The following is a 27,058-nucleotide window of genomic DNA, read 5'->3' on the forward strand; positions in this document are numbered from 1 at the left end:
ATGGCGCCAAGCAGGACGTGGGCAGCTTCTCACAGCGTGCGTGCGTGCGTGCCTGCGTGACAGGTATCTCTCTGTACTTAAAGGATGTGTAGGGGTCAAAGGGGAGGACAGTAGATCTGACCCAGCAGTCACCCAAGCGCGTATCGGAGCTAAACACACAGCAGGCCCAATTAAGGGCTTCAAAAGCAAGAGATGGAGGTAAACATACTGGCCAGCAGCCCCCCGGCTGGAGGCAGATGCAGCCTAAGCACTAGGCACAGCAATGATTTACACACAGGGGAGCTTGCTTTGTTTGTTGTGTAGTCGCGATGGTAGCGCAGGACAACTCGTGCTTGGAGGATATGAGGATATTGAAATTGAGGACTCTTGGCGTCTCTTACCCTCACAGCGATGGAATTCTCATTGCCTCCTCACCCGCCGAAGACCACCAAAGACCACCAAAGACCAGAAAGACTCTTCGAACGACTCCGAGTCTATATGCAGGTAGCTCCTCCTCTGGGATAGAGAGTGTCAAAAAACTGCTTTCTTCCTACTCCAAACCGCCAGAGACCAGAAAGACTTCCTTTTGGGTGAGGAGGTCTAGCAGCCCCATCGTGACCCCCTTGGGTAACTTGAGCTGCCCCTAGCGAGCACTAGGAGGCCACAGGTGTGCCTGCTCTAGCACAATCATCATTCATCTCTCCAGCAGCTGATCGTGCTTGACTTATTGAGCAATGACATTAAAACAGCTCTTCATGTCTGGTCACATCACCCCCTGCATGGCTGCATCACCCTCTAACATGCATCACATTATTTAATCATATGGACCACATTGGGCCTCATTACGACCCAGGCGGTAAGTTACCGCCTGGGCCGTGACTTTACCACCATGGCGTAAACTACGTTTACGCCATGGTGGTTGGCGGACTTACCGCCCCATTCCGACCTTGGCGGGGCGGTAAGTCCCCAATCCCCATTTACCCTTCCCCATTCCCATTTTTGCCCCATAGGGCATAATGGGAGTGGGGAAGGCGTTAATTACGCCACCGTAAATTACGGTGGCGTAATTAACTCCATGGTCCCTTAGCGCCATGGATTTTAACACCCGCTAAAAGCGGGTGTTAAAACCTCCATGGCGCTAAGGGACCTCGTAATTGGCGGTAAGGGGTCGGCGCAGCTAACGCTGGCGTAAACCCCTTACCGCCAGGGTCGTAATGAGGCCCATTGTCCCTTGCATGTGCTGCATTGCTCTGACATCCATTCCTGCATGCATTTCCTTATTCACGTGCATGTGCTGCATTACTCTGACATCCATTCCTGCATGCATTTCCTTATTCACTTGCATGTGCTGCATTGCTCTGACATCCATTCCTGCATGCATTTCCTTATTCACTTGCACGTGTTGCATTGCTCTGACATCCATTCCTGCATGCATTTTCTTATTCACTTGCACGTGCTGCATTGCTCTGACATCCATTCCTGCATGCATTTCCTTATTCACTTGCACGTGCTGCATTGCTCTGACATCCATTCCTGCATGCATTTCCTTATTCACTTGCATGTGCTGCATTGCTCTGACATCCATTCCTGCATGCATCTCTGACATCCATTCCTGCATGCATTTCCTTATTCACTTGCACGTGTTGCATTGCATCCCTGCATGGGCCCCATGCATTCTTACATGTATTGCCTCATCACCTTGCATGGGCTGCATCGCTCACGTTCATGTGTGACATTGCATCCCTGCATGGGCCCCGTGCATTCTTACATGCATTGCCTCAGGAACTTGCATGGGCCGCATTGCTCACTTGCATGTACTGCATTGCTCTGACATTCGTACATGCAATGGCTCATCCCCGTCTACGTTTAGCATTGCCCTTTGCCTACGCCCCATCCATTCTTTATGAAATGCTTCCTCAGCTTGCATGTGCATTGGTCACTTACATATGTATCATTGTACTCCTGCATGGACCCCATGCATTCGTACATATATTGCCTCATCACATTGCATGGACCACATTGTCACTTGCATGTGTCTCATGGCCTTTAGCTGGCTTTAAGCTGGCCATTAGCCATCCTTTGGCTAAGTTTTAGCTAGCCTTTAGCTGGCCTTTAGCTGGCCTTTAGCTGGCCATTAGCCATTCTTTGGCTAGACTTTTAGCTGGCCTTTAGCTAGCCTTTAGCTGGCCATTAGCCATCCTTTGACCAGCCTTTAGCTGGCCTTTAGCTAGGCTTTAGCTGGCCTTTAGCCATCCTTTGGCTAGCCTTTAGCTGGCCTTTAGCTAGGCTTTAGCTGTCCTTTAGCCATCCTTTGACCAGCCTTTAGCTGGCCTTTAGCTAGGCTTTAGCTGGCCTTTAGCCATCCTTTGGCTAGCCTTTAGCTGGCCTTTAGCTAGGCTTTAGCTGTCCTTTAGCTAGCCTTTAGATGGCCATTAGCCATCCTTTGGCTAGCCTTTAGCTGGCCTTTAGCTAGGCTTTAGCTGGCCTTTAGCTGGCCTTTACCTGGCCATTAGCCATTCTTTGGCTAGACTTTTAGCTGGCCTTTAGCTAGCCTTTAGCTGGCCATTAGCCATCCTTTGACTAGCCTTTAGCTGGCCTTTAGCCATCCTTTGGCTAGCCTTTAGCTGGCCTTTAGCTAGGCTTTAGCTGTCCTTTAGCTAGCCTTTAGATGGCCATTAGCCGTCCTTTGGCTAGCCTTTAGCTGGCCTTTAGCTGGCCTTTTGCTCTAAAGCAGAGGGTTTCCATCTGTCCTCCTGTCCAGAGCGGACAGTTCTTGCTGTTCGCTGCTTGATAGTTTAGTGTCTACAAAATGGAGATGAGGCACGCACTTTTGGTTCCCAGTCAGATTTACCTGCTAAAGCAACAGTTGGTCTTCTCCTCCAAACATTTTCTTGACTCTATCAATCATCAGGGAGGCTGTTTTCCTTTTCCTTTTCAGGTGTGTCTGGTTAATTCTCATTAAAGTCTCTAAGGATTCTGGTAAATCTGACTGGGAACCAGAGTGCACGCCTCATCTCAATTTTTTCTTATAGTTTAGTGTCTGCATGAATATCACTGGCAAGCTGCGCCCCAGTGGCCTTGGGGAGTCCTGCACACTGCCGGTCTAGCAGGGAAAAAAGATCCCCGATCCAAGCTCCAGAGTTTGGAATTATCTTCTTTTGAATTTCTAGCGTATCTGGTTTTCTAGCCACTAGAATGTTTAATTACAGTTAAAGGGCTTTTTAATGTAGTTATTTTATTTATTATGGACATTTATTGAGTGTGGACCGAGATTCGAGACGCAGCGGAGCGCTCTTCAGCAATTGGTTACTAGGAATATGCATAAACAGGGCAGTAATACATTATACTTAAGCAAAAGGATCTGCAGTCAGGGGGGAGGTGGGGTCGCCGGGCCGCAAGACTTGTTCTATAGCCTAGATGCAGTGTCCGTGTCTTCGTTCCGCACTTTATAGAATGTGAAACCCAACCTTCATGTCCGCTCTGAGCTCCGAGTGGGGGTGAGGGATTTACGCCCCTCTTTCTCTAGTATTTAAATATCTCTCCGTAATACATCTAAAGTCGTTTGCTGTCTGTGAGGAATTCAAGCATCTGCATGATGAGAGTGCGCTCGCCTGGGCTTTTAGATTTCTTTAATAAAGTAAAATGAATGATGGGAGATCAGCCTCTGAGAAATGCGTGCGGCCATTCCGCACCCATTTCATCTGCTTCACGCACAAAACGCATAGTCAAGTGTACTCCAGGAAGACACAGCTTACAGGCGCTGTCTTCCCCTCTCATATGCAGCTGGAATGTGACAGCCACATGTATATCTAAGCATTCCAAGAAGGGGGAAGGCACACCTTCCTCCAGCCATGAGCAGCCTAATTTAAATATCAAAGGCTTAATGGATCCGCTTTCCCTTTGTCTAATCCGGCTGGAGGCAGTGCATATTATTGAGATAATTGAATCAACCCTGAAGTTGCTTGGTTGCCAGAAAGACATCAGGAAAGGCGGTTAGCGCCCCTTTGTTATACAATGTGTCAACTTGAAGATAGTTCCCACCTCTCTGTATGAAAAGCAGTGAATGGCCTGTCTGTGTCCAGCAGTTATCACAGGTGTCCCTGTAGAGCAGGCCCCTTTCAGAGAGAAGAATTATGTGATTTGGGGGAGACAAGAAGTCTGCTCACACCACATACTTCAAGGGACACCTGCACTTTAATCAAGAGTCACAGAGGGCTCAGGTAACCAGAGAGACACTTTGATCTACAACAGACAGGAAGATGGGTGGGACTTAGGTATATGTCATCACCCCGTGTCTGTCTGGTTGCAGAGAACTCTGGTCCTGACCTCATGCATAACAGAATATTGTTAGTGGGGACCCAGGATTGGTTTGTTAAGGTAGGCTTGGCCTGCACCAATCACTGGGGCCCATTTGGCAATGTGACTGTCTTGGAAACAATACAACGCTGAGCAACACAGATTCAAATCCTGGTCCTGCGCTTAGAGACTGGTCTCTGGTGTAAAGCTGTAATGACAGATGAATTAATTACGACTCCCCATGTATTTTATGCACTTCAGCCCATAAAGGTCCCCCCAATGTACCTTATGTGCATGTCACCATGTGCCCCGCGCCCCCGTACCACAGAGGAAATAGGTTGCCCACATCCCAGTTACAGGCCACATGGGGTGTACGGGGTGCTTTTCAAAGGATCACCCTGTGAATGGTCCCCTTTGTTCACATTTAATTCTTGCTTTTGTCTCTCAGGGGCCAGAAGGGAAACCTGGAAAACAAGGTGGACGTGGCCTTGCAGGGCTGAAGGTAAGACTCCCCAAGACTCCCCTTCTGCACCCTGCCCCAGGCTCCTGCTCTGCAATGCTTCATGGGAGTGGCCCCCACTCTCAATTACTGTCTTCTTTCTTTGTAGGGGAGCAAAGGCTTCATCGGGCATCTTGGAGAGACAGGCCTTCCGGGGGACATAGGACCAACTGGGAACCAAGGACCCAAAGGATCCAGGGGAACCCTCGGACCATCGGTGAGCATGAAGCTTGGCAGTGCTTTAAGTGGGGTAAGAAACTGAGGGGGTCCCTCATTTGGGGGCGTAGCCTAAGACTTGATGGGCGTGGTCTAATTGATGGGTGTGGTCTAAAGGCACCATGGTAAAACTGTTCTGGCCTACATTATTAAGTACATATGAGGTCTGAACGGGCTCGACCTTTGGCCACAGGCACATGTAACACCACCCCTGCAGTGGATCAATAGACTGGAATATTTAGGAGAAGCCTTTGGACGCAGCGGGCCACCAGCAAACATGATTTCATTTCAACATTAGTTTTGAACGGGGAAAATAAATGAAAGAAAATGCATGCGAGCCCCGGTCCAAACTTTATGCAGTTGCATAGCTCGGGCTCAGCGGTGTTAGAACCCTTCAAAAGCCACCGGACAAAGAAACATAGAGAAGCGAAAAAGGGAAGGAGGAGGGGAAAAGTAATGGAGTAGTCAGAGAATGCAAAAGCAGAAATGGGAGGGAAGAAAGAAGAAAACAAGGGAGGAGGAGGAGAAGAGAAAGAGGAGAGATGGGATATGAGAGTATCAGGGAGAGAGCGAGTGAGAGAGAAGAAGCAAGAAGCCAAGCATGAGTACAGGAGATGAGAGAGCATGCAGGAGGGCCGCTGTCTCGCCAGGTGAGGGCCGCTGTCTCGCCAGGTGAGGGCCACTGTCTCGCCAGGTGAGCGCCGCTGTCTCACCAGGTGAGCACCGCTGTCTCGCCAGGTGAGGGCCGCTGCTCACCAGGTGAGGGCCACTGTCTCGCCAGGTGAGGGCCACTGTCTCGCCAGGTGAGGGCCACTGTCTCGCCAGGTGAGCGCTGCTGTCTCACCAGGTGAGCACCGCTGTCTCGCCAGGTGAGTGCCGGGCCACTGTCTCGCCAGGTGAGGGCCGCTGCTCACCAGGTGAGGGCCACTGTCTCGCCAGGTGAGCACAGCTGTCTCGCCAGGTGAGGGCCGGTGCCACTGTCTCGCCAGGTGAGCGCCGCTGTCTCACCAGGTGAGCAGCACCACTGTCTCGCCAGGTGAGCGCCGGGCCGCTGTCTCGCCAGGTGGGGGCCGCTGCTCACCAGGTGAGGGCCACTGTCTCACCAGGTGAGCAACGCTGTCTCGCCAGGTGAGGGCCGGTGCCACTGTCTCGCCAGGTGAGGGCTGCTGTCTCACCAAGTGAGGGCCACTGTCTCGCCAGGTGAGCGCCGCTGTCTCACCAAGTGAGGGCCACTGTCTCGCCAGGTGAGGGCCGCTTTCTCGCCAGGTGCGGGCCTCTTTCTCGCCAGGTGAGCGCCACTGTCTCACCAGGTGAGTGCCGCTGTCTCGCCAGGTGAGTGCCGGGCCGCTGTCTCGCTAGGTGAGGGCCGCTGTCTCACCAGGTGAGGGCCACTGTCTCGCCAGGCGAGTGCCGCTGTCTCGCCAGGTGAAGGCCGGTGCCACTGTCTCGCCAGGTGAGGGCCACTGTCTCACCAGGTGAGGGCCGCTGTCTCGCCAGGTGAGGGCCGCTGTCTCGCCAGGTGAGGGCTGCAGGAGGAAGGGATGGGTGAGGAGGAAGTGATGGGTGAGGAGGAAGTGATGGGTGAGGAGGAAGGGATGGGCGAGGAGGAAGGGATGGGCGAGGAGGAAGGGATGGGCGAGGAGGAAGGGATGGGCGAGGAGGAAGGGGTGGGCGAGGAGGAAGGGATGATGAGGAACGGATGGGCGAGGAGGAAGGGATGGGTGAAGAGGAACGAATGGGTGAGGAGGAACGGATGGGTGAGGAGGAAGGGATGGGATGGGAGAGGAGGAAGGGATGGGATGGGTGAGGAGGAAGTGATGGGTGAGGAGGAAGGGATGGGTGAGGAGGAAGTGAGGAGTGAGGAGGAAGGGATGGGTGATGAGGAAGGGATGGGTGAGGAGGAAGGATGGGGAGGAGGAAGGGATGAGTGAGGAGGAAGGGATGGGTGAGGAGGAAAGGATGGGTGAGGAGGAAGGGATGGGTAAGGAGGAAGGGATGGGGGAGGAGGAAGGGATGGGTGAGGAGGAAGGGATGGGCGAGGAGGAAGGGATGGGCGAGGAGGAAGGGATGGGCGAGGAGGAAGGGATGGGCGAGGAGGAAGGGGTGGGCGAGGAGGAAGGGATGATGAGGAACGGATGGGCGAGGAGGAAGGGATGGGCGAGGAGGAAGGGATGGGCGAAGAGGAAGGGATGGGCGAAGAGGAACGGATGGGTGAGGAGGAACGGATGGGTGAGGAGGAAGGGATGGGTGAGGAGGAAGGGATGGGTAAGGAGGAAGGGATGGGGGAGGAGGAAGGGATGGGTGAGGAGGCAGGACGGGGAGGAGGAAGGGATGAGTGAGGAGGAAGGGATGGGTGAGGAGGAAGGGATGGGTGAGGAGGAAGGGATGGGTGAGGAGGAAGGGATGGGTGAGGAGGAAGGGATGGGTGAAGAGGAACGGATGGGTGAGGAGGAACGGATGGGTGAGGAGGAACGGATGGGTGAGGAGGAACGGATGGGTGAGGAGGAAGGGATGGGTGAGAAGGAAGTGATGAGAGAGGAGGAAGGGATGGGATGGGAGAGGAGGAAGGGATGGGATGGGTGAGGAGGAAGTGATGGGTGAGGAGGAAGTGAGGAGTGAGGAGGAAGGGATGGGTGATGAGGAAGGGATGGGTGAGGAGGAAGGGATTGAGGAGGAAGGGATGGGTGCGGAGGAAGGGACGGGTGAGGAGGAAGGGACGGGTGCGGAGGAAGGGACGGGTGAGGAGGAAGGGATGGATGAGGAGGACCGGATGGGTGACGAGGAACGGATGGGTGACGAGGAATGGATAGGTGAGGAGGAAGGGAATGGGTGCGGAGGAAGGGATGGGTGAGGAAGAAGGGACGGGTGAGGAAGAAGGGATGGGTGAGGGGGAAGGCATGGGTGACGAGAAAGGGATGGATTTATAGGAAGTGAAGGATCAAGGAGAAGGTCACACCGGTGGGTGGCAGGAGAATGAATACCGAGGAAGATGGAACACCAAAGGCTTGAACATGGCACAGGGCTACCTCACACATGCATGTAAACACACCTGAACGCGAGCCACACACATGCATGTAAAGAAGACTGATCACCTGCTTTGCACACATATGTAAACATACCTGAACATAAGCATCGCACATGCATGTAAATATGTCTGCCTGAATGCATGCCTCACACATACATGTAAACATACCTGAACACAAGCCTAGCACATGCATGTAAACACACCTACACATGTTCCTCACACATGCATGTAAACATGCCTAAACCCGAGCCCACACATACATGTAAACACACCTGAACAAGTGCTTCACACATACACGTGAGCATGCTGGAACATCTGCCTCGAAAAATGCATTTAAACACACCTGAACATTTGCCTCACACTTACATGTAAAGAAGCCTGAAACTGAGCAAAACACATGCATGTAAAGCTGCCCACCTGAATGCATGTCTCACACATAGGTATAAAAAACACCTGAACACAAGCCTTGCACATGCATGTAAACACACCTAAACATATTCCTCGCACATGCATGTAAATATGCCCAAACACGAGCCTCACACATGCATGTATAGAGACCTGAACACGTGCCTCACACATGCATGTAAAGAAGCCTGAAACTGAGCAAAGCACATGCATGTAAAGCTGCCCACCTGAATGCATGCCTTACACATAGGTATAAAAAAACACCTGAACACAAGCCTTGCACATGCATGTAAAGACGCCTGAACACGTGCCTCACCCACACATGTAAACATACCTGAACATGAGCCTCATAGATGCATGTAAAAGTTCCTGGAACGTGTGCCTCACTCATCCATGCAAGCAAACATGCTTGAACACATGCCTGCCGATGCATGTAAACATGCCTGAACAGGAGCCTCCATTCATTTTAATTGATGCTGTTCTGACTCTCCACCAGGGGTCTCCCGGAAGGATGGGCGCTCAGGGGGAACGTGGAATGCCGGGCTATCAGGTAATTTCCAATCTGTGCTTCTTGTATGTTCTGGCTGCTTATTTCCCGAGCCTGTTGGGGGCCACGTGTGATGGCCGTGTTTCCTTATGTGTATTGGGGCGCCCCCTCCACTAGACGGGCTCATTCCCCCTGGACATTTGCTGTGACCTCCTCCTACTGTGTGTCCTGCGCTTATACTAAAATGATCGCCTGCCAATCATGTTCGGGTCCTTCTGCCAGTGGGTGAGCCCAGCGTCAGCTGACCTGCCCCAGCCACTGAGACTGCTCAGTTGGTGGAGCACGTGTCCTTCCGAGCTTGACACCTTGAGCCCCACTGATTGAGGTGAGAAGAACATCTGGAATGTGACTGGGCCTGTCCAAGCTGTGCCAGGGTTATGGGCTGATGCCCATGTACATAGTGCAGTGGAGGTGTTGGTGCGCCTGTGGTTCAGGCCTCAGTGCTCCCGTTGATGATGTTTGAGGAGGATATAGTGCTCTATGCAACCCAAACATGGTCTCTGTGCAAATAAAAGTCTCCTTCCAAGTTCCATTAAATCTAAGTTCATGGTAGTGGATTGAGTGCACTGCATAATGTGCATATAGGCCCATGGTAGTGATTGAGTGCACGCTATAATGTGCATATAAGCTATGGTAGTATATTGAATGCACTGCATAATATGCATATAGGATCATGGTAGTGGATTGAGTGCACTGCATAATGTGCATCTAGGCTGGTAGTGGATTGAGTGCACTGCATAATGTGCATCTAAGCTATGGTAGTGGATTTGGTGCACTGCATAATGTGCATATAGGCTCATGGTTGTGGATTGGGGTACTGTATAATGTGCATCTCAGCTATGGTAGTGGATTGAGTTCACTGTATAATGTGCATCTAAACTATGGTAATGGATTGAGCGCACTGCATAATGTACATATAGACTATGGTAGAGGATTGAGTGCATGCTATAATGTGCATCTAAGCTATGGTAGTGGATTGAATGTACTGCATAATGTGCATATAGGCTCATGGTAGTGGATTGAGTGCACTCTATAATGTGCATCTAAAATATGGTAGTGGATTGAGTGCACTGCATAATGTGCATCTGGGCTATGGTAGCATTGCATAATGGCATCTAGGTTCATGGTAGTGGATTGAGTGCACTGTATAATGTGCATCTAAGCTATGGTAGTGGGTTGAGTGCACTCCATAATGTGCTTATAGACTCATGCTAGTGGATTGAGTGCATGCTATAATGTGCTTCTAAACTATGGTAGTGGATTGAATGCACTGCATAATGTGCATATAGCCTCATGGTAGTGGATTGAGTGCACTGTATAATGTGCATCTAAGCTATGGTAGTGGATTGAGTGCATTGCATAACGTGCATCTACGCTATGGTAGTGCATTTGAGTGCACTGCGTAATGTGCATCTAAGCTATGGTAGTGGATTTGAGTGCACTGCATAATGTGCATCTAGGCTCATGGTAGTGAATTGAGTGAACTGTATAATGAGCATCTAAGCTATGGTAATGGATTGAGTGCACTGCATAATGTGCATCTAAGCTTTGGTAGTGGATTGAGTGCACTGCTTAATGTGCATCTAAGCTATGGTAGTGTATTGAGTGCATTGCATAATGTGCATCTAGGCTGATGGTAGTGGATTGAGTGCACTGCATAATGTGCATCTAAGCTATTGTAGTGGATTTGCATGCACTGCATAATGTGCATTTAGGCTCATGGTAGTGGATTGAGTGCACTGTATAATGTGCATGTAAACTATGGTAGTGGATTGAGTGCACTGCATAATGTGCATCTAAGCTATGGTAGTGAATTGAGTGCACTGCATAATGTGTATCTATGCTCATGGTAGTAGATTCAGTGCACTGCATAATGTGCATCTAGGCTATGGTAGTGGATTGAGTGCACTGCATAATGTGCATCTAGGCTATAGTAGTGGATTGAGTGCACTGTATAATGTGCATCTAAGCTATGGTAGTGGATTGAGTGCAATGCATAATGTGCATCTCGGCTATAGTAGTGGATTGAGTGCATTGCATAATGGCATCTAGGCTATGGCAGTGGATTGAGTGCAATGCATAATGTGCATCTAAACTATGGTAGTGGATTGAGTGCATTGCATAATGGCATCTAGGCTATGGTAGTGGATTAAGTGTGCTGTATAATGTGCATCTAAACCATGGTAGTAGATTGAATGCACTGCATAATGTGTATATAAACTATGGTTGTGGATTGAGTGCAATGCATAATGTGCATCTAAACTATGGTAGTGAATTGAGTGCATTGTATAATGGCATCTAGGCTATGGTAGTGGGTTGAGTGCACTGTATAATGTGCATCTAAGGTATGGTAGTGGATTGAGTACATTGCATAATGTGCATCTAGCATTGTATAGTGTGCAACTAAGCTATGGTAGTGGATTGAGTGCACTGCATAATTTGCATCTAGGCTATGGCAGTGGATTGAGTGCACTGTATAATGTGCATCTAAGCTATGGTAGTGGATTGAGTACACTGCTTAATGTGCATCTAAGCTATGGTAGTGGATTAAGTGCATTGCATAATGGCATCTAGGTTCATGGTAGTGGATGAGTGCACTGCATAATGTGCATCTAGGCTATGGTAGTGGATTGAGTGCACTGCATAGTGTGTATCTAAGCTATGGTAGCGGATTGAGTGCATTGCATAATGTGCATCTAGGCTCGTGGTAGTGTCTTGAGTGCATTGCATAATGTGCATCTGAGCTATGGCAGTGGATTGAGTGCACTGCATAATGTGATTCTAAGCTATAGTAGTGGATTGAGTGCACTGCATAATGTGCATCTAGGCTCATGGTAGTGGATTGAGTGCACTGCATAATGTGCATCTAGGCTATGGTAGTGGATTGAATGTGCTGCATAATGTGGTGCATCTAGGCTATGGTAGTGAATTGAGTGCACTGTATAATGTGCATCTAAGCTATGATAGTGCATTGAGTGCAATGCATAATGTGCATCTCAGCTATAGTAGTGGATTGAGTGCATTGCATAATGGCATCTAGGCTATGGTAGTGGATTGAGTGCACTGCATAATGTGTATCCAAACTTTGGTAGTGGATTGAGTGCAATGCATAATGTGCATCTAAACTATGGTAGTCGATTGAGTGCATTGCATAATGGCATCTAGGCTATGGTAGTGGCTTGAGTGCACTGTATAATGTGCATCTAAGCTATGGTAGTGGATTGAGTGCACTGCATAATGTGCATCTAGCACTGTATAGTGTACATCTAAGCTATGGTAGTGGATTGAGTGCAATGCATAATGTGCATCTAAGTTATGGTAGTGGATTGAGTGCACTGCTTAGTGTGCATCTAAGCTATGGTAGTGGATTGAGTACATTGCATAATGGCATCTAGGCTCATGATAGTGGATGAGTGCACTGCATAATGTGCATCTAGGCTATGGTAGTGGATTGAGTGCACTGCATAGTGTGCATTTAAGCTATGGTAGTGGATTGAATGCACGGTCTAATGTGCATCTCAGCTATGGTAGTGGATTGAGTGCACTGCATATTGTGCATCTAAGCTATGGTAGTGGATTGCATGCACTGCATAATGTGCATCTAGGCTATGGCAGTGGATTGAGTGCACTGTATAATCTGCAACTAAGCTATGGTAGTGGATGGAGTGCACTGTCTAATGTGCATCTCAGCTATGGTAGTGGATTGAGTGCACTGCATATTGTGCATCTAAGCTATGGTAGTGGATTGCATGCACTGCATAATGTGCATCTAGGCTATGGCAGTGGATTGAGTGCACTGTATAATGTGCAACTAAGCTATGGTAGTGGATTGAGTGCACTTCATAATGTGCATCTAAGCTATTGTAGTGGATTGAGTGCATTGCGTAATTTGCATCTAGGCTCATGGTAGTGGATTGAGTGAATTGCATAATGTGCATCTAAGGTATGGTAGTGGTTTGGGTGCACTGCATAATGCTCATCTAAGCTCTGGTAGTGGATTGAGTGCACTGTATAATGTGCATCTCAGCTGTGGAGTGGATTGAGTGCACTGCATAATGTGCATCTAAGCTATGGTAGTGGATTGAGTGCATTGCATAATGTGCATTTAGGCTCATGGTAGTGGATGAGTGCACTGCATAATGTGCATCTAAGCTATGGTAGTCGATTGAATGCACTGCATAGTGTGCATCTAAGCTATGGTAGTGGATTGAGTGCATTGCATAATGTGCATCTAAGCTATGGAAATGGTTTCGGTGCACTGCATAATGTGCATCTAAGCTATGGTAGTGGATTGAGTGCACTGTATAATGTGCATCTAAGCTATGGTAGTGGATTGAGTGCACTGTATAATGTGCATCTAAGATATGGTAGTGGATTGAGTGCACTGCATAATGTGCATTTAGGCTCATGGTAGTGGATGAGTGCTCTGCATAATGGCATCTAGGCTATGGTAGTGGATTGAGTGCAATGCATAATGTGCATCTAAACTATGGTAGTGGATTGAGTGCATTGCATAATGGCATCTAGGCTATAGTAGTGGATTGAGTGCACTGTATAATGTACATCTAAGCTATGGTAGTGGATTGAGTGCACTGCATAATGTGCATCGAGCACTGTATAGTGTGCATCTAAGCTATGGTAGTGGATTGAGTGCAATGCATAATGTGCATCTAAACTATGGTAGTGGACTGAGTGCACTGCATAATGTGCATCTAGGCTATGGTAGTTTATTGAGTGCACTGTATAATGTGCATCTAAATTATGGTAGTGGATTGAGTGCACTGCTTAGTGTGCATCTAAGCTATGGTAGTGGATTGAGTACATTGCATAATGGCATCTAGGCTCATGGTAGTGGATGGTTGCACTGCATAATGTGCATCTAGGCTATGGTAGTGGATTGAGTGCACTGCATAGTGTGCATCTAAGCTATGGTAGTTAATTGAGTGCACTGTCTAATGTGCATCTCAGCTATGGTAGTGGATTGAGTGCACTGCATATTGTGCATCTAAGCTATGGTAGTGGATTGCATGCACTGCATAATGTGCATCTAGGCTAATGCAGTGGATTGAGTGCACTGTATAATCTGCAACTAAGCTATGGTAGTGGATTGAGTGCACTGCATATTGTGCATCTAAGCTATGGTAGTGGATTGCATGCACTGCATAATGTGCATCTAGGCTATGGCAGTGGATTGAGTGCACTGTATAATGTACAACTAAGCTATGGTAGTGGATTGAGTGCACTTCATAATGTGCATCTAAGCTATGGTAGTGGATTGAGTGCATTGCGTAATGTGCATCTAGGCTCATGGTAGTGGATTGAGTGCATTGCATAATGTGCATCTAAGGTATGGTAGTGGTTTGGGTGCACTGCATAATGTGCATCTAAGCTATGGTAGTGGATTGAGTGTACTGTATAATGTGCATCTCAGCTGTGGAGTGGATTGAGTGCACTGCATAATGTGCATCTAAGCTATGGTAGTGGATTGGGTGCATTGCATAATGTGCATTTAGGCTCATGGTAGTCAATGAGTGCACTGCATAATGTGCATCTAAGCTATGGTAGTGGATTGAGTGCATTGCATAATGTGCATTTAGTCTCATGGTAGTGGATGAGTGCACTGCATAATGTGCATCTAAGCTATGGTAGTCGATTGAATGCACTGCATAGTGTGCATCTAAGCTATGCTAGTGGATTGAGTGCACTGTATAATGTGCATCTCAGCTGTGGAGTGGATTGAGTGCACTGCATAATGTGCATCTAAGCTATGGTAGTGGATTGAGTGCATTGCATAATGGCATTTAGGCTCATGGTAGTGGATGAGTGCACTGCATAATGTGCATCTAAGCTATGGTAGTGGATTGAGTGCATTGCATAATGTGCATTTAGGCTCATGGTAGTGGATGAGTGCACTGTATAATGTGCATCTAAGCTATGGTAGTCGATTGAATGCACTGCATAGTGTGCATCTAAGATATGGTAGTGGATTGAGTGCATTGCATAATGTGCATCTAAGCTATGGAAATGGTTTCGGTGCACTGCATAATGTGCATCTAAGCTATGGTAGTGGATTGAGTGCACTGCATAATGTGCATCTAAGCTATGGTAGTGGATTAACCGCACTGCATATTGCGCATAGAAGCTCACGTTAGTGAACCAAACACACTGCATGGTGCACATATAACTTTATGATAGTGGATCAGTCGCACTGCGTAATGCACATCAAAATGTATGGTGGTGCACTGCATAATGTGCATCTAAGCTATGGTAGAGGGATCGACTGCACTGCATAATGGCCTTCTTCTTTATAAGTTCAACTCCGTTTGGTGCCACCATTCGGATATGTATGTGTATACTTCACAAAACAATTAAGACTGACCAGAGGCCATGGGGGAAGGGGCCCTGTGGCGGGCATGGGGGAAGGGGCCCTGTGGCGGGCATGGGGGAAGTGGCCCTGTGGCGGGCATGGGGGAAGGGGCCCTGTGGCGGGCATGGGGGAAGGGGCCCTGTGGCGGGCATGGGGGAAGGGGCCCTGTGGCGGGCATGGGGGAAGGGGCCCTGTGGCGGGCATGGGGGAAGTGGCCCTGTGGCGGGCATGGGGGAAGTGGCCCTGTGGCGGGCATGGGGGAAGGGGCCCTGTGGCGGGCATGGGGGAAGTGGCCCTGTGGCGGGCATGGGGGAAGGGGCCCTGTGGCGGGCATGGGGGAAGGGGCCCTGTGGCGGGCATGGGGGAAGGGGCCCTGTGGCAGACCATAACGGATACACGAGAGATGGAAGGCGGCGGGCTCTAGACCAGTCACTCTGAAGGAACAGACTGATTCCGGAATGGAGAGGTGCAAGGTTGGCGTGGTGGGAGGAAAAGGGGGTGCCACGGTTGGAGACGTGGTGCATGGGGAGGGAGTAGTGCCGTTCCCAGTCTTGCGGGCCATGCATGGGGAGGGGGGCGGCTCCCAGCATGATGCATCAATAAGACATGCCCTTAGGGCTCGTCCAAGGGAGGAACCCCCATTCCGACTTGTGGCAGTCGAGGAACTGGAAAGGGCAGCAATCTGCCCCACACATACACAGTTGCTAAGCTGAGGGGAAGCTGGGAAGGGGCCTTGGGCTCGCTCTATGATGGGGATGGGAAGGGCTCAGTGGCCCTAGACTCCAGGCTAGGGTGTGACTTACCCCCCAGAGACTTTGCGAAATGGGTGCTAGTGGAGGTGTGGGCGCACGTACATACCTGGGCATGTCCTGAGATTAGCAGCCTATGGAGAGGGGCGGCGGCCATGTTGGACTCTTTAGCGGAAGATGATTAGGTTATGAGCCCCAAGCTTTGCGTCCTGGAGATCTGGGGTGAATCCTCGTTCACAGCGCATGACAGGGCGCTGACAGGGGTAGCCTCGGTGATGACGTGGTGACGTGGAGGGGCGAAGAGTGGCCTTCACCTCCAGTGCGGGCATATTGGTGCCGGATGCTGGGGTGGGGCGGGGGTTCAAATAGGTTGGCTGCTCACTTGTTGAGGGGGATGTTTAAAGGGGAGAGGGCAATGCTTTGCAGGGTAAAGACAGCGATGTAAGGGGAGGAGGGCAGTGCTTTGCAGGGTAAAGGCAGCGATGTAAGGGGAGGAGGGCAATGCTTTGCACGGTAAAGGCAGCGATGTAAGGGGAGGAGCGCAATGCTTTGCAGGGTAAAGGCAGCAATGTAAGGGGAGGAGGGCAGTGCTTTGCAGGGTAAAGGCAGCGATGTAAGGGGAGGAGGGCAGTGCTTTGCAGGGTAAAGGCAGCGATGTAAGGGGAGGAGGGCAATGCTTTGCACGGTAAAGGCAGCGATGTAAGGGGAGGAGGCAATGCTTTGCAGGGTAAAGGCAGCAATGTAAGGGGAGGAGGCAATGCTTTGCAGGGTAAAGGCAGCGATGTAAGGGGAGGAGGGCAATGCTTTGCAGGGTAAAGGCAGCGATGTAAGGGGAGGAGGGCAATGCTTTGCAGGGTAAAGGCAGCAATGTAAGGGGAGGAGGGCAGTGCTTTGGACGGTAAAGGCAGCGATGTAAGGGGAGGAGGGCAATGCTTTGCACGGTAAAGGCAGCGATGTAAGGGGAGGAGGGCAATGCTTTGGACGGTAAAGGCAGCGATGTAAGGGGAGGGGGCAATGCTTTGGACGGTAAAGGCAGCGATGTAAGGGGAGGGGGCAATGCTTTGCAGGGTAAAGGCAGCAATGTAAGGGGAGGAGGGCAATGTTTTGCAGGGTAAAGGCAGCAATGTAAGGGGAGGAGGGCAATGCTTTGGACGGTAAAGGCAGCAATGTAAGGGGAGGAGGGCAATGCTTTGCACAGTAAAGGCAGCGATGTAAGGGGAGGGGGCAATGCTTTGGAGGGTAAAGGCAGCAATGTAAGGGGAGGAGGGCAATGCTTTGCAGGGTAAAGGCAGCAATGTAAGGGGAGGAGGGCAATGCTTTGCAGGGTAAAGGCAGCAATGTAAGGGGAGGAGGGCAATGCTTTGCAGGGTAAAGGCAGCAATGTAAGGGGAGGAGGGCAATGCTTTGCAGGGTAAAGGCAGCAATGTAAGGGGAGGAGGGCAATGCTTTGCAGGGTAAAGGCAGCAATGTAAGGGGAGGAGGGCAATGCTTTGGACGGTAAAGGCAGCGATGTAAGGGGAGGAGGTCAAGGCTTTGGAGGGTATATGCAGCAATGTAAGGGGAGGAGGGCAATTCTTTGAAGGGTATAGGCAGCAATGTATGGGGAGGGCAATGCTTTCGAGGGTATAGGCAGCAATATAAGGGGGGAGCAATGTTTTGGAAGGTAAAGACAGCAATGTAACGGGAGGAGGTCAAGGCTTTGGAGGGTAAAGGCAGCGATGTAAGGGGAGGATGGCAATGCTTTGGAGGGTAAAGGCAGCAATGTAAGGGGAGGAGGGCAATGCTTTGGAGGGTATAGGCAGCAATGTAAAGGGGGGAGGGCAACGCTTTGGGGGGTATAGGCAGCAATGTAAGGGGAGGAGGGCAAGGCTTTGGAGGGTTTAGGCAGCAATGTAAGGGGATGAGGGCAAGGCTTTGGAGTGTTTAGGTAGCAATCTAAGGGGAGGAGGGCAAGGCTTTGGAGGGTATAGGCAGCAATGTAAGGGGAGGAGGGCAAGGCTTTGGAGGGTTTAGGCAGCAATGTAAGGGGAGGAGGGCAAGGCTTTGGAGGGTTTAGGCGGCAATGTAAGGGGAGGAGGGCAATGCTTTGGAGGGTATAGGCGGCAATGTAAGGGGAGGAGGGTAAAGGCAGCAATGTAAGGGGAGGAGGGCAATGCTTTGGAGGGTATAGGTGGCAATGTAAAGGGGGGAGGGCAAAGCTTTGGGGGGTATAGGCAGCAATGTAAGGGGAGGAGGGCAAGGCTTTGGAGGGTTTAGGCAGCAATGTAAGGGGAGGAGGGCAAGGCTTTGGAGGGTTTAGGCAGCAATGTAAGGGGAGGAGGGCAAGGCTTTGGAGGGTTTAGGCGGCAATGTAAGGGGAGGAGGGCAATGCTTTGGAGGGTATAGGCGGCAATGTAAGGGGAGGAGGGTAAAGGCAGCAATGTAAGGGGAGGAGGGCAATGCTTTGGAGGGTATAGGCGGCAATGTAAAGGGGGGAGGGCAAAGCTTTGGGGGGTATAGGCAGCAATGTAAGGGGAGGAGGGCAAGGCTTTGGAGGGTTTAGGCAGCAATGTAAGGGGATGAGGGCAAGGCTTTGGAGGGTTTAGGCAGCAATGTAAGGGGAGGAGGGCAAGGCTTTGGAGGGTATAGGCAGCAATGTAAGGGGAGGAGGGCAAGGCTTTGGAGGGTTTAGGCAGCAATGTAAGGGGAGGAGGGCAAGTCTTTGGAGGGTTTAGGCAGCAATGTAAGGGGAGGAGGGCAAGGCTTTGGAGGGTTTAGGCAGCAATGTAAGAGGAGGAGGGCAAGGCTTTGGAGGGTATAGGCAGCAATGTAAGGGGAGGAGGGCAAGGCTTTGGAGGGTTTAGGCAGCAATGTAAGGGGAGGAGGGCAAGGCTTTGGAGGGTTTAGGCAGCAATGTAAGGGGAGGAGGGCAAGGCTTTGGAGGATTTAGGCAGCAATGTAAGGGGAGGAGGGCAAGGCTTTGGAGGGTTTAGGCAGCAATGTAAGAGGAGGAGGGCAAGGCTTTGGAGGGTTTAGGCAGCAATGTAAGGGGATGAGGGCAAGGCTTTGGAGGTTTTAGGCAGCAATGTAAGGGGAGGAGGGCAAGGCTTTGGAGGGTATAGGCAGCAATGTAAGGGGAGGAGGGCAAGGCTTTGGAGGGTTTAGGCAGCAATGTAAGGGGAGGAGGGCAAGGCTTTGGAGGGTTTAGGCAGCAATGTAAGGGGAGGAGGGCAAGGCTTTGGAGGGTTTAGGCAGCAATGTAAGAGGAGGAGGGCAAGGCTTTGGAGGGTATAGGCAGCAATGTAAGGGGGGGTGGTATACAGATGTTGTTGACGGTCTTGGTTTTCTGTAAGATGGGTGCGTTGCTGCATCCACTCCTGCCCGAGCAGCGCCTTGAAGTATAGAAGCAAAGTGCGCTCCCTACTGTGCAAGGGTTCAGGCAACTAAGGGTCCAAGATACGGGGGCCTGAGCGATGCAGCGCAGACTAGAAGAACAAAAGGACACGGACTGGGTATCCCACCCTCTGCTTGGGATGAAATAGGGCTGAACCCGCTTTGTGACGCAATGGTGCTTGCCCCAATACTTTACTGAATGCCTTTATGGACCAACCCTTAGAAGACATATTTTTGGGAGAGATCTTAATACAGTTAATACAATCCTCATGTTAGATTGATTGAAAACCGTGGCAGAAATGCTGTAAGTACTTATTGGGACTTTCACCACTCACTCTGGGATGTAGCACTGTGGGCAAATGTGCCCTTTTCCTGCCAATATTATATGCAAGAGTGACCAGATTGTCGAGGACCCCTGACGTCCGATTCTGTGATTTCTGACTATATCTTTTCTGCTGTTCCTTCATGGCACTTCCTGAATTTCTGATGACTTCTTTTGTCCTATTAGCTGCCACTATTGGCATATTAGCAGACTTTTAGTCTTTGTGATGACACCAGGGTCTGGGTGAAACGGTGTCATGGCCTTGTGAGTCGGTGGTTGCTTCATTAAAACAACATTGCCAACATTCAGTGATGACTTTGCTGCTCTTCTTTGAGGCTCAGCTTATTTCTTCATTTGTGATGACTTTGCTGTTCTTAGTTTAGTTTAGTTTAGTTTATTTATTTGTACCGCGCACCGAACCCTGGGGTAGCTGGGCGCCGGAGACTTAAAAACAGTTACAGCATGGCAAAAATATACAGTACAGATTGTGAAAAAACAACAACGGCTTAGTAGACCGGGTTACAGGTGGTCAACAGAGGCAAGCAGAGAGAAAGTGCATTAAACGGCATTTTTGTTGGAAAGCCATGTTTTTGTTTTGGCTCTAAAAGTCCAAAATGAGGGTTCTGCTCTAAGGTATGGTGGCAAAGCATTCCATAGTTTGGCAGCTAGGACCGGGAAGCTGGCGCCACCTGCTTTTTTTAGGGAGAATTTGGGAACAGAGAGGCAGTGTGCGTATGGAGTTCTAGTTGGTCTAGTTGAGGTGTGATTGTGGAACTTGTCTGCCAGGTATTTGGGTGCGTCGTTAGAGCGGCATTTATGGACGATGACGAGGGATCTGAGGGAGATTCTGTCTCGTACTGGGAGCCAGTGAGCATCTTGTCTGAAGCTGGAGATGTGGGCGTTTCGTGGGATACTGAGGGCTGCTCTGATGGCATTATTTTGAAGTACCTGTAGTTTGTTCAGGTTGTGTTCTGATGAGCCAAGAAAGAGGGTGTTGCAGTAGTCAATTTTTGAGAGCACTAACGCTCTGGCTAGTGTAATGCAGCTAGAAGGTGATAGGAAAGGTTTGCAGGCGTTGATGAGCTTATTGGTGTAAGCGGTTGAAGAGGCAGTTGCGTTCACCTGTCTTTTGAGCGAGAGAGTAGAGTCTAGATAAACCCCAAGGGTTTTAATTTCTTTGGCTACTGTGATTAGGTTACCGTCTATGTTGATGGACGCGTAACGGGGGTCTAGTTTGTTTAGCCGGGGTTGGGAGCCGACAATGAGGAGCTCAGTTTTCTCATCGTTGAGGCATAGGCCGTGCTCTGCCATCCAGGCTTGGATCTCTAAATAAAGGTTGTTGATTTTGGTGGAGTCCTCGTCGTAGCACCCTGATAGGGTGATGAGAACCTGGGTATCGTCAGCATAGTTTGTGTAAGTGACACCTAGATTATCTAGGCGGTCAAACAATAGCTTTGTGAAGATATTGTATAGGGTCGGCGAGACGCACGAGCCTTGAGGAACGCCGCAGGTGATGGGGACAGGGAGTGCTGATGCCCCTGGGGAGAAGACTCGGGTGGTTCGGTTGGTTAGGAAGGACTGGATCCAGGCAGTCGCCTGGTTAGAGAAGGCCGCTGAGGTCATCAGATGTTCTGTGAGGATCTGATGGTCGACGAGGTCGAAGGCAGCTGGTTCTTCTTTGACGCTCAGCATTTTACTTCCTTTCTGATGACTTTGCTACTCTTCTTTGAGGCTCAACATATTTCTTCATTCAGTGATGACTTCATTGCTCTTCTTTCAGGCTCAGCATATTTCTTCATTTGTGATGACTTTGCTGCTCATCTTTGTGGCTCGGCATATTTCTTCATTTGTGATGATTTCTCTGCTCTTCATTGATGCTCAGCAACGTTCTTCATTTGTGATGACTTTGCTGTTCTTCTTTGAGGCTCACCATATTTGTTAATTTGTAATTACTTTGCTGCTCTTTTTTGAGGCTCAGCATATGTCTTCATTTGTGACGACTTTGCTGCTCTTCTTTGAGGCTAAGCTTATTTCTTCATTCAGTGATGACTTTGCTGCTCTTCTTTGAGGCTATGCATATTTCTTCATTTGTGATGATTTTGCTGCTCTTCTTTGAGGCTCTGCATATTACTTCATTCAGTGATGACGTTGCTGCATTTCTTTGAGGCTCAGCATATTTCCTCATTCAGTGATGACTTTTCGGCTCTTCTTTGAGGCTCAGCATATTTCTTAATTTGTGATTTTGCTGCTCTTCTTTGAGGCTCAGCATAGTTCTTCATTTGTGATGACTTTGCTGCTCTTCTTTGAGGCTCAGCGTATTTCTTCATTTTGTGATGATTTTGCTGCTCTTCTTTGAGGCTCAGCATATTTCTTCATTCAGAGATGACTTTGCTGCTCTTCTTTGAGGCTCGGCATATTCCTCCATTCATTTATGATTTTTCTGCTCTTCTTTGAGGCTCAACATATTTCTTTATTTGTGATTTCGCTCCTCTTCTTTGAGGCTCAGCATATTTATTCATGTGTGATGACTTTGCTGATCTTCTTTGAGGCTCAGCATATTTCTTATGACTTCATTGCTCTTCTCTGATGCTCAGCATATTTGTTCATTTGTGATGATTTCATTGCTCTTCTTGAGGTTCAGCATATTTCTTTATTTGTGATTACTTCGCTTCTCTTCTTCCCATCCTGTGCTGGTAGCATCTCGCCCATATACCAATAGCTGAGGTCTCTCCCAGCATCCCGGCTCTCCTGGTATTTCATATATGTGTGCACAGCCCAATTTCCTCTGTTCTGCAACCCTTATTTGTTCTCCAGTCAAGGATGAATATATGAGCATTCTGCTCAACCAACCTTTCTCTTTTTTCATCTTCTGCGTTTTTACGTAGGCATCTTCATATGGAAATGATTTCTTCGATCGCCATCGTAGGCTTGCCCATCTTCCTTCGAATCGTCCTCTTGTTGCGCACGCTGCTTGATGGCTGAGGCCCTTTGCACCATGTACAGGTATTTCTCTTGCAATGAATGTTCTGGCTGTATTCATGGCACAAGGGATGAGAGAGCACACGTAACAGCTTTCATCTGACGTTCTCTTCCCCACCTCTCTCCTGTGTTGATACCACATGTTATTTTTTAAATGGGCAGAATTGTCAACATATGAATTTATACCTTAATTGTCTTCCCCAACATCCCTTTAAGGTCGGGCAATTTGTTCAGAAATATAAGAAAAAATATCACTCATGCCTTTGGCCAGGGATAGAAAGACATGTCTCGCTCTCCGATAATTCACTTGAATTATAGAACAATATCTCACGAAATGTAAAGAGCATAAGAAAATGCAAACAACACATAAGGCAAAATGAAGTTGTATGAAGTATTGACATATTATGCAAATGACACATGATCTCTCTTTGAGTTGCTGGTCTTTTTGTGAATTTACGTTTGATATAATGGAAAATTCAAATTTTTCATTTACTGTGTTCGCCTTTAGTTTTCAAATTTGCAATTTTGTTATAACAAAAACGGGGTCATGATAGCTATAATAACTATGAATGATAGGACTGTTTTTATGAATTCCAAAAAAGGCAATGACGTCCACACTGGAGCTGGATATGTTCAAAGAATATATAAAAAATACACCATGCAGAAATGCAGACAATGTTTCAGCAAGTATAAAGTGTACTTGTGTAATTTTGATGTTTTATATTAATTGTATAGTCTCTTTTTAGTTCAACTGAAAGATTTCCATAACAGCAGCATGTCCATTAATTCCCTAGTAGACTCAGAAAATGTACATTTTGTTCCAATTTTTTTTATCCATTGATTTTTTTTTAATCCTTGCCCATGGTAGCCGATCTGGTCAGCATGCACAGAACTTCTTCTCTTGCTTCACCATCACTGGGTGCTGGAGGGGTCGGGGTCTCTCCTTTGTAGGGCTTTGTGTCATTCAGGTTCAGTCAGGTTCTTCTCCCTTGGATTTTAACAGAAGTGGGGAGTGACCACCTCGACTAAATATGGACCTTCGAAACAGGGCTTTTTCCAGGTTCTAGCAAAGCTATTCACAAGCTCCTGATCCCCTGGATACAGAATAGGATGCCTAAGAGAGTCTATTAAATCAGTCGGTTGGTTATCTCCCTCAATCTTCAACCCTTCCCTCCGATTGTTGAGAAATAGAAACACTAGTGGTCATACTTGTTAAATAATCATGCATCTCATCACCTAATGTTTTTGCTACACTGTGGACCTCATTTGTTACTCTAGTAGGAGGAGCAAGAGGTACTCTCATGCACCATCCCATCACCAACTCATGAGGAGTTAGGTGGTTATCTGAGCCAGGCTGATTTACTAGGGTAAAAGAACAAGTGGCTGTAGACAATATAGCCATCCCTTCTGCAAGGACATTTTAATCCTAACAATCCTAACAAAGTAGCCCGTTTAACCTCTCACAGACATCATTCACCTGCGGGTGATAAGCTGAGTAAAACATATGGTTTATTCCTAATAGAAGAACTATCTGCTCAAACACCTCATTCACAAAATGAATGCCATTGTCAGACAGCAGGACTTCGCACACGTCCCATCTAGGAAACATCTCACAAATGAGGAACTTGGCAGTGCATGTAGCATTGGTGTGTGTGCATGAACCTGCCTCAATCCATCTGGAAAAGGGACATACTACTACCAGCATGTACCTATATCCATTGCGTACTTGTATCATATCCACATAATCTTTATGTAGATGCTGAAAGGGATCATTGGGCCTAGGGATTGCTCCTCTCACTGTTCGTAAGGTGAGCTCTGATGTGCATTTCTGGCACACAATGCAATTCACAATAAACTGCCACATGTTCTAATACATTTGATGCAAACCAGTCTTCTGCAATTGTTGCAGCAAGTCTCTCTCTATTTGTGTGTGCAGGGTAGTAAAGCCGCACCATTACCACATTCAATATTCCTAGTGGCATACCTGGCTTTCAGTGCTGTTCTGTCTCCATAAATCCTCAGTGGGGGATAATGAACACACCATCTTTTCCATAGGTCCTGCTCTTCCGATGGGGCTCGACCTTGCAACTCAATTAATTGTAGAATAGATAACATATTAAATCCTTCCTGCATCCACATGCATTGCTATGATCCTTGTTTAACATCTTCTAATTCAAAATCAGATTTATTTGGAAAGTATGCAGCTCTTTTTGCCTCTATATCTGCAGCTTTGTTTCCGCAGGAAATTTGGTCTGCCCCTTTAGTATGTGTGGTGCATTTCACCGTGGCAATAGCCAATGGGAGCTATAGTACTTTAATGAGCTTTCCCAGTAGAGACACTTGTTACACTGGAGTGGCGTCTACGTGGAGAATAAACCTCCTTTTCCAACATTGGAACCCTGTGTAAATGGTTGTTGTCACGTAGGCAAATCTCTGAAGCACAGCAATAAGCGCCACTAATTCTACAGCCTGTGCTGAACAATGTGAGGGCAATCTCGCACTTGTCATTACTTCAATTTCACATTCTTTTTTTCATTTCACTACTGCCATCCCAGTATGCCTTTCATCCGTCGTTTGGTCAATTTTTGAAGAACCATCAATAAAGAGAGCTCCCCCCGAGAGCATTTTCTCTAACATGGGGAATATCATCATACAACTCAGTATATATTGTGCAGTCATGTACATTGCCCTCCTTTCCTACTGGTTCTGCTATAAATGTTGCTGGATTCACTATTCTGCATCTAACAACTTTGAATGATGGATTCGAAAAAATCACTTCATATCCAGATGCTCTTTGTGTAGTTAATGTACTTTTGGGTTTCTCCAAAATGGCGAATAAGCAGTGCTCGACAAATAATGTTATTGAGCATCCCTTTGTAATATTGGTAACTTTTCGTTTGCGAAAGCAGTAGCTGCTACATCTTGCTCGCAAGGATAATGCCCTTTCATTTCTGGGTCTAAAATCCCACTATAATACGCTAGTGGTTTGTGTCCATGTCTTAATGACGTCTTCTGTGTGAGAACTGCTGTCATCACCTCTCATTTTATTGTGAGAATAAGTAAACCTCTTTACTATAGTCTGGTATTCCTAACGCTGGGGCTGTGAAAATCGCCCTTTTTAATTCTTCAAATCCTTCAGTCATGTCATCTGTCCATGCTATTATACTTATGTCTATCTGTGCTTCCTTGAGTCCTTTTAAGAGTGGTCGAATATATGCACTGTAGTCAAAAACACAGGCCTTGCAATAATTACATAGGCCCAGAAACTGTTGCAGTTCCCTTACTGTCTCAGGTTTTGGAGTTTTCATGATTGCCTCTGCTCTATCGGGTATCACTTTTCTCCCACCTTGAGAGATGATCTGTCCTATATACAGGACCTCTTCCTAACAATATCATATTTTTCTTTGTCTACCTTGTATCCTTTTTCTGCTAGTATTGCCATTAGTTGAATTGAGCCTTCCTTGCACCTTTCCTCTGTCTCACTGCACACCAAAATGTCATTCACATACTGGATTATCGTACTCTTGAGTTGTACATTGCCCAAGTCCATTTGAAGGACCCTATTAAAGTGTGATGGGGACTAACAATACCCCTGAGGAAGGAGAGTGTGTTTTAGTTGCTGGTTTCCATACAAAAGTTAAATCCTGTGAGTGTTCATGAAGAGGAATTGAAAAGAACGCATTTTTTAAATCTATGACAGTAAAATATTTGGCTTTAGCTGCAATATTACATAATATTGTAGCAGGGTTCAGAAAGAAAGGAAACTTTGCTTCATCAATATTGTTTAGAGGGCGGAGATCCTGAATAAATCACCACTCCCCAGTTGATTTCTTCACTGGGTACACAGCTATGTTACATGGGGACTCTGATGTCACTAATATTCCCAGCTTTATTAAAGCAGATATGGTCTCAAATATGTCTTCATCTGCTTCTCTGGACGTAGAATACTGTTTTGCATGTGGCAGAATTGCTCCTGGTTTAAGCTTGATCTTCATTGCACCTGCTCCACTTAATACACCAACGTCATATGGACTATTGTTCCATAAGATGCTTGGTACATTCTATTAACCTTCCTTAAAAATTTTCAGTTTCTTTTTGGCCTATCCCATTCTCTGTGGTATTTCTCTATTCTCAATTCTCATCCATTAAGTGAGACTTATGAAAAACATGAATTAATCATCTGAATATTAATCTCTGAAGATATCTTTGTCTGTCAAGTCTGTCAGTGTATATGCTTCCTTTCCGGGTTATCACTGTTATCCATGCCCTTTCCTCATCATCCATAGGTACTTCTGGTCTAAA

At 47.9% G+C, this 27,058-nt stretch overlaps 1 protein-coding gene across 2 annotated transcripts in view; it reads left to right on the forward strand.

Annotated features, from left to right (window-relative positions):
* Positions 1-27,058, forward strand: part of COL27A1 (collagen type XXVII alpha 1 chain) — a 1,990,256-nt gene that overhangs the window by 1,501,252 nt on the left and 461,946 nt on the right. For both annotated transcript variants that reach the window (XM_069609095.1, XM_069609096.1), the window contains exons 38-40: positions 4,724-4,777; positions 4,884-4,991; positions 8,917-8,970. In XM_069609095.1, coding sequence (XP_069465196.1) covers positions 4,724-4,777; positions 4,884-4,991; positions 8,917-8,970 — 216 coding nt within the window. The remainder of the gene's footprint in view (positions 1-4,723; positions 4,778-4,883; positions 4,992-8,916; positions 8,971-27,058) is intronic.

The sequence above is a fragment of the Ambystoma mexicanum genome, chromosome 8, assembly GCF_040938575.1.
Source record: "Ambystoma mexicanum isolate Mex_15411 chromosome 8, UKY_AmexF1_1, whole genome shotgun sequence".
Lineage (NCBI taxonomy): Eukaryota > Metazoa > Chordata > Amphibia > Caudata > Ambystomatidae > Ambystoma > Ambystoma mexicanum.